General features: G+C 40.2%; 1 protein-coding gene across 1 annotated transcript in view; it reads left to right on the forward strand.

Moving 5' to 3' along the window:
* The first annotated feature begins 2,539 nt into the window (after positions 1-2,539).
* The window catches only part of TGFBRAP1 (transforming growth factor beta receptor associated protein 1), a 35,979-nt gene continuing 30,637 nt past the window's right edge, over positions 2,540-7,881 (forward strand). Inside the window, exon 1 of the mRNA XM_009638932.2 lies at positions 2,540-3,282. Within this exon, the coding sequence (XP_009637227.1) occupies positions 2,598-3,282 (685 nt within the window). The 5' untranslated portion in view covers positions 2,540-2,597. The remainder of the gene's footprint in view (positions 3,283-7,881) is intronic.

Consider the following 7,881-nt stretch of genomic DNA (forward strand, 5'->3'; position numbering starts at 1 on the left):
GAGGTCGGCGGGGTGCTGGTTTGCGGGGCAGCGGCAAACAAAACGTCAGCGGGAAGCGAGGTGTTGCGTGACAGGCGCGGGGGAGAGCTGCGTTCCACTTCGTACCGGAAGTGAGGGCGCGCGGGGTTGTTGGTGCACGTCAGGAAATAAAATTCACTGGGCTGATGACTTGCTTGCCTATCGATTATTTTTTTGACGGCAGACATCCCCATTATCTTGTTTTCCGGAGACCTGAGCATCTGAAAAGTCGCGTGCTGACCTCCGTTTGTAACTCTGGGGTGGCCTCTGGGACTTTAAAGGAACCGCATGCGCTGCAGAACCTGTTTCTTTGCAGTGCGCGTAGGCCCCTAAGTTCTTACAAGTGAGAACAAAATAAACGTAAAAAAAAAAAAAATCACGTGAAGATTGTCTGTTGGCAAGGGTTGTTCTTAAAAACTTTTTTCCCAGCTTTTTTTTCTAGCATGAATGTTTTAACTTCTTTGCCACCGGACTTATGTAGTACTGTGGGGTGGTTTTTTTTTTTGCTCTTTCTGCTTAGGGATTGTATATCTATTTTCATTTCTTTTTTATTTAGTAAGGTTTTTTTGGAGGTTTTTTATACGTTGTGGTCAAGAGCAAAATTTTGTAGTTTTCCCAATGGCATACATTAACATTTTTACCTTGGGCTACAGGAATGTTAAGCTGTTAAAGTTAAGGAACTAACAGCTTCAGGTACAAAAGCTGCTTGACCTCTCCAGAGGATAGTTCATCACTTCAGGCTACACACAGACTCTTAAAAACGGTTGGGTTTTTTTGGCAGTCAACCTTTGGGCAACCCTCTTTAACTTAATGTGCTGTGTTTTTTTGATAAAGTTGGAGGATAACGTGGCTGTGTTGCCAGAGACTTGTGTTATCATTTTACCTCAGGCTACTTCTCTAGTACTTCCTGAGCTTGGGGGTTTTTTGTTGAAGGTCAGAACGCTAATTTACACCCCAGGTGAGGATATAATTTGAAAATGTCATGGAAGCCCAAACTGAAATCTTTCTAACTTCTGAAAAAAAAAAAAAAATAGGAATTTCTTGGCAAAAAAAAGTTCACTGTTATCTCTTTGTAACATGATTTGCTTCTGGCTATGCTCTTAGTTTGATCTAATTTTATTTAGTGGTTACTTATGACTTGTGTACCTTACCTTTTCTCGCTCCGTTTTGGAAATTTTTCCCATAGTTTTAAGTGTCCTCTTGCAAAAGCGGAGGGGTTTTTTAGATGTAATAATTTGAAACTAAATTAATTTTGATTATATGTAATTTCAGGGTTGTTCACAAGAGCATTTTGTTGACATTGATCTCTCTTTTGGTCTGCAGAAATTTCATTTTGTGTTTTATATTTCCACTGTACGTGTGGACTAAAAGTCATCATATGTTATTTCTTAAATCTATTCAAGATGTTCAGTGTTGTGTCTTCCCCTGTGTTGGCAAACTGGTCCTTACAGACCAGTCATGACAAATTAAAAGGTGATTAAACAAGGTCAGCAGTTTCTCATCTGTTCTTCTTTGGAGTGTTGAGCACAGCTGCTCTGCTGGCTTCTTATAAAAACAACACAAGTCTGGAGTACAGTAAAATTACACAGACTGTTTTTAAAACACTAATAATTACTTCATAAATTGCATCTGTCCCTTGGTAGTGCTTGATTGCAAAATGGTAGGCATGGTTTGTAAATGAATATTAGAAGTGCTGCTTAGCACTTGAAGACAGACTTTTGGAATGGTTATGTAGCAGAGAACAAATTCTTCTAGTTTCCATGATACTGTATCTTGAGCTTAATGGACTATGCTTCCAAATCTGCTGTGTGACTACTTTATAATTGCTGGTGCATATAGTCTGATACAGAAGAATGTCTAAGTAGCACTGAATAAAACAGACACTCTGCAGATATTAAAAAAAAAAAAAAAAAAGACACAAACCAACAATTTTTATTACGAGTTGGATGATACCTTGTATAAATTATTTAAGTGGCTTGAAAGTTATGTATTCTGATTGCTGCAGAGTAAGGAATGTAAAGTATGTGTTAAAATGTAACATGTCTATGATATTTTGCTAAGAGACTATGTACTAATAGGCCTAAACTGAGTCAAAAGCAACACAAGATGTTAACTTGTAGCTCTAAACACCTTGCGGCTTCTATAGAAATCTGACAGCTGAAGCTTGTATCTTTTCATGTGCAGGTGATACAAACCTGTACATGGCAGATTTCTAAATCACTAAGTGCTGGTGGGAACCACCTGTAGTGCCAAAGTATCTGGCAGAGCCAGTAATATGCTGGTTACTTGTGGAGAAAGTCGCACTTCAAAATATTCTGAAGCAGATTCACAATAGCACTCAGCTAGACTTGAAGTAGAAGCATAGAATTCGATTCATTTCTATGGTTATTAATGTGCCCATTCTGGCTTGTGTAATGAGGCTGGAAATAGAGTACAGACTTTTAAAAAAAATGCAACAATGAGGTTTTCGTATAGGTGAATGTTAAATTGCTACCTCTGATATTTGATTATGTGTGTGGAGGTAAATAGTGTTGTTGGGTTTTTTTTTTTCTCTTTTATCAGATCACCCAGAAGACACAATGAGTGTTAAAGCTTTCAAGCTCGTTTCTGCTGTTGAGCGGGAGATGTTAATGGGAGACAAAAATTACATCAACATTGAATGCATTGAGTGTTGCGGGAAGAACCTCTATATTGGAACCAATGACTGCTTTATCTATCACTTTCTGTTGGATGAAAAGATCTCAACATCTGGAAAAATAACTTTTGCTGCCACCAAGCAACTGCACAAATACCTGGGCTTGAAGAAGCCTGTGAGTGAGTTGAAAGCAGCCTCTGCCCTCACCAGGCTTCTTGTGCTTTGCGACAGCACAATAACACTAGTTAACATGATGAACTTGGAACCTGTCCCCACTGGTGCTAGAATCAAAGGAGCTGTGACATTTGCATTAAATGAAAACCCTGTGAGTGGGGACCCTTTCTGTGTCGAAGTCTGCATTATCTCGGTCAAGCGGCGGACCATTCAAATGTTCATGGTGTTTGAAGACAGAGTCCAGATAGTGAAGGAAGTGTTTACTCCAGAGCAACCCTGTGCTGTGGCTGTAGATGGTTATTACTTATGTCTTGCACTTACTACACAGTATATAATTTTGAATTATAATACTGGCGTCTCCCAGGATCTATTTCCTTATTGCAGTGATGAGAAACGGCCAATTGTGAAAAGGATAGGCAGACAAGAGTTTCTATTGGCTGGCCCCGGAGGTCTAGGTGAGACTAAGGATTGTAATTTTTTTGCAATTTTTTTTAACTCCTCTCTCTTAATTTCTCTCAATTTGGGAAGCAAAGCTTAACTAATTAAGTGTTGTGCACAATAATGATAATTTTCTTCACAGGACTATACTGGAATGTTGAGATGAAAAGATAGATGGTACTAAGTATTGCTATAACTCTTCTGCTTTTTTTTTAATGCACAAAAATCTGATTATTTGTCTTTTACTCATGTCTGTAGAAGCCTTCATTTCTGTACAGACAGCTAATAGTTGTAGTATCTTGCAGCCCAGAGTAAAAAAGTTGGTTGGTACCAAGTGAAAATTTCAGAGGTTGTTAGCCTCTCTGCAGTGACTAGCCAGACTGGGTTTGAGGAACCCCATGTTGCTATAAAATCGTTAAATTAGTATAGACGAGTTATTTTTTTCCTCAGCTGCTATTCAGAGGAGTTCATACGAAGTCCATTTGATAGGTTGTAACAGGTTCACAAATAGGTATGTTGTACTGCAGTACTAATAAGAAATGTTAGTGGAAGTAAACTGCATCCTAACTCTTGTAGAAGTAAACTCTGTCCTAACTGTAGGTGTTGTCAGATACTACCCAGTTTTTGTGGTCCCATTTGCTTAATTTTTTAATAGCATTTTTCAGCTGCATATTACAGAAAATGATAGTTTAACTATAGCAAAACCAAAGTTAGAGCATGTGAAATAATGCTCTTGTCGAATAGACAGATGTTAGTATGGGCTACTGCTGCTGTAATCTGTCTAAATCAACAATATGCTGTGAGGTCAGTAATCTCGAGATTTTTTTTGAAAAGCTGTAATATCCCAGAGCTGACAGACCACAGGCAGAATGCTTTCATGCTGTTTGCCATATGACTCTCCATTTAGGAGATGCAGTTTATGTATCTTCCCTGACACATTAAGCATAGCATGACACAAAGTTCACAACTAGTTAGGACCTTAATTTAGGGTTCTACACAGGTTTTGTTTTTTAATTTAATTTAAATTCCAAAGAAAAACGAGTGCAATCAGTTGTTTATAATGAAGTTTTGTTTTGTGACCAGAATGTGAGATGTACATCAACTCACCAGTTTTTCTTGAAAGAAGTAGAGACTCATTAGAGTATCAGTTTATGCAAATTAAAGATGTTCCAAGATGAACTTGTTTTTTCAGACATAGAGCTTTTCTAAGTGATCTTGGTTGCCCACTTCTTATTAAAACTGTAAGTTACTTGAAATGTGGACATGTATTTCTGGACATTAATCATTTTAGTAGTGCTATGAAAGTTAAAATTCGTTAATTGACTGTCTGAAAGTATTCCCTTTGTTGTGGTTTAACCCCAGCCGGCAACTAAGCACTGCACAGTCACTCACTCCTCCTGGTGGGAAGGGGCAGAGAATTAGAAAAAAAGGGTAAAACCTGTGGGATGAGATAAAGACAGTTTAACAGAACAGCAGAAGAAGAGAAAATAATAATAATGATAAAAGAGTATGGAAAACAAGTGATGCATGATGCAATTGCTCACCATCTGCTGACCGTTCCCAGCCTGTCCCCAAGCAGCAATCGCTGCCCCCCTGGCCAGCCCCCCGGCTTTCTATACTGAGCATGATATCACTGGTCTGGAGTAGCCCCTTGGCCAGTTGGGGTCAGCTGTCCCGGCTGTGCCCCCTCCCAGCTCCCTGTGTACCTGGCAGAGCAGGGGAAGCTGAAAAGCCCTTGACTGGTGTAAGCACTGCTCAGCAACAACTAAACTATCAGTGTGTTAGCAACATTCTTCTCGCTCTAATTCCAAAACACAGCGCTATGCCAGCTACAAGCAAAAAGATTAACTCTATTCCAGACGAAACCAGGACACCCTTTTGACACGTTTCTAAGGAGTTCCCATTCTTACTTTAATCTTCATTTATCTTTTTTGGAATGTCAAACCAGATTCTGTTCAACTGGTTAATTTCTTTTTTGATTTTAGAAGAATACATACACTTTCAAATGCATAATTACATTTAATTAGAAAGCAGAATTTTATTTAGTCCGACTTTTGCTTTTATCTGGTGTCCTGGAAGAGAGCTATACAATAAGACCTTTACTCATAAAATCCAATATTCTTGTGTAAGTAGGCTGTCCTGGGGTTAAAATATCAGATAAATAATATCTTAAGCAAGTGCACTTCTGCAGCTCTAAACATGCTATAAACTTCCCTTTTTCTCATAATACAGGCACAGTCTACCTAGTACTAGCTCAGAAACCTTACAAAGACTGCTTGCTATGGTTTGTATAGTTTTTCCTTGCCTAATTCAGCTTGTGGGTTTTGTGTTGGTGTTTTTTTTTTTTTAATAATCTGTCCTCTGTTCCCTCCCCACTGTTGTTTTGGTTAGTATTATCAATCTTGCTGTTTCTTCCTTGATAAAATTCTTGGCATCTTTAACGCTTGTCTCTTTGAAGTTGTGAAGGTGGCTGAGCATTGTATATCTTGAATTCGAGGTAGGCCTCTGCTGTAAAGAGAATGGACTTGAAAAGGCTTGATGTAAATCTTCAATTCTAACTTTGGTTTGCTTTTGTGTGTCTTACTAAGACATGTTCGTTTGGCACTTGGTAGAGCATCTATGCTAAATTCTGTCTCTTTTACTGATGTGGATGTATTCTGCATTAATATATTTGGCTTTGTAGTGTTTGAAGTTACATTTATCTAGATTAATTTGCTTTTGAGTTAAGACTGGAAGTTATAATGGCAGAAAACAACTGCTTAAAGTGGCAATCATAAAGTAAAAGATCTTTGAGTTTCTCGGGTATGTCACCTTTTTCCTTACCTGGACTCCTTGCATTTAAAACTGGCTTTTAAAATTGTTCATAGTTGATCCAGAGACTTAGCCATTTGGTACTTTTGTTGGCTCTACTTGCAGTTATTGTATAGCTCATTCTTTCAAAGGGAGGAGGAATGTAATTTTTGGTGCATCTTCATGCTGTCTACCAATTAATTCATTCAGAGTTGAAAATCAATTCTTTCTTATTTTGTATGAAACTGTGTTAACAAAATTCAGTTTTGCATTTCATGAAGCTCTTGTTGCATGTTCCTAATCAGATTTCCCACTGTACAAAGTCTTTAAACTTTTAAAATTTCAGCAAACTGCTCTTACCTGTAGGCACAAGGCACTCTTCTTAGCACCAGCTGGAGCAACTACCCCTGAGTATTAGAGGCCTCAACTCAGACCGAGCCCCCAAGGGAGGGTCCAGGTCTTCAAGTCTGAAGGAAACCCCTGCTGCCTCTTGCTGAGGCTGGGGCAGGGGGAAATTTTGTCCTCGCCTGCAGAGGCTGTGTGCTTGGTTGAAGATTTGTGTTGCCAAGTAAAGGAGATGCAGGAGTAGGTCAGCAGAGTGCACAGCATCCGAGATGACAAAAAGGAAATTGCATCTTCTCCAGGATCCAGGCATGAGCTTGAACCCCCAGCTGTACTGAGGGAAGGGCAGGCTGAGCCTCTGCTTGTTATATGATGGCAAAGGCTGGAAACTGGTGACTTCTTGTAAAAGAAAGAACTCTCATTCTCTGCCTGCACATCTGCATCTATAGAATGTGTTCAGTGCTCTGATAGCAGATGAGAAGCAGGAAGCTCTGTCCAACAAATCATCTGAGCCTGTACAATGCACTAGCACCATGAGGAATTAGTGAGTAATAGTAGTGGGAGACTCCCTCATACTGGAGATGGAGGTTTTCTCATCACTCCTGCTGGTGAGGAAGAACAGCTTCAGGAGGAGTAGGTGGATTGTGCAGGTCACCAACCGGTTGCACAGCTCGTGGTGACAAGGGACTTGGCTTTTATGACTATGGATCCCTATTTAAGGAAGAGATGGGATCCACCAGGCCAAGTGAGGCAAAAGTGGTTTTGTGAACAGGTTAATGAACCTGGTGAGGAGGATTTATGCTAGGAATGGTGGTTGTAGTCTGAGTTGGCAAACAAAGAGTGCAGGATGGCGTGGATGAGAGACTTCATAATCAACAAATCGGACTGACCTGCTTCAAGCATAAGCACATGACAAAATGTGTACAAAACAACGTGATGGTGAAAGCGCTCTCTTTTTCTGGGAAATGAGCACAGCTATGTGTTAACAGCTGAGGTGGGGTCATGAGAGCAGCAGGAAGGTGTGATGTTGTGCCTTAGGACAAAGGAGGCAGCTGAGAGTTTATGGATTAGGGTTAGAGGGCGGGCTAACATGGATGACATTGTGGTGAGTGTCTGCTACAGACCACCTTATCAGGAAGAAGACTTAGGTAAGGCCTTCTTCAGCTAACAGGAGGAAACATACATTTGCAGGCCCTGGTTCTCAGGGGACGTATGAGCCATTCCAATACCTGCTTAGAGGGGCAGAACAGCATGGCACGAGCAGTCCAGGAGACTTCTGGAGTGCATTGGTGTTAACTTCTTGACACAGGTGACTGAGGAGGTGGTGAGAGGATGTGCTCTGTTGAACCTGGGTAGAGATGTGAATGTCAGGGGAGCAGCCTTGCTGCAGTGTCCATGAGATGGTGAAGTTCAAGATCCTGAGAGACGGGAACAAGGCAAAAAGACCACAAGCCTGGACAGCAGATTTTGGTTTTTTCAGGATC

This window comes from Egretta garzetta, unplaced genomic scaffold (genome assembly GCF_000687185.1).
Source record: "Egretta garzetta isolate BGI_Z169 unplaced genomic scaffold, ASM68718v1 scaffold5, whole genome shotgun sequence".
Lineage (NCBI taxonomy): Eukaryota > Metazoa > Chordata > Aves > Pelecaniformes > Ardeidae > Egretta > Egretta garzetta.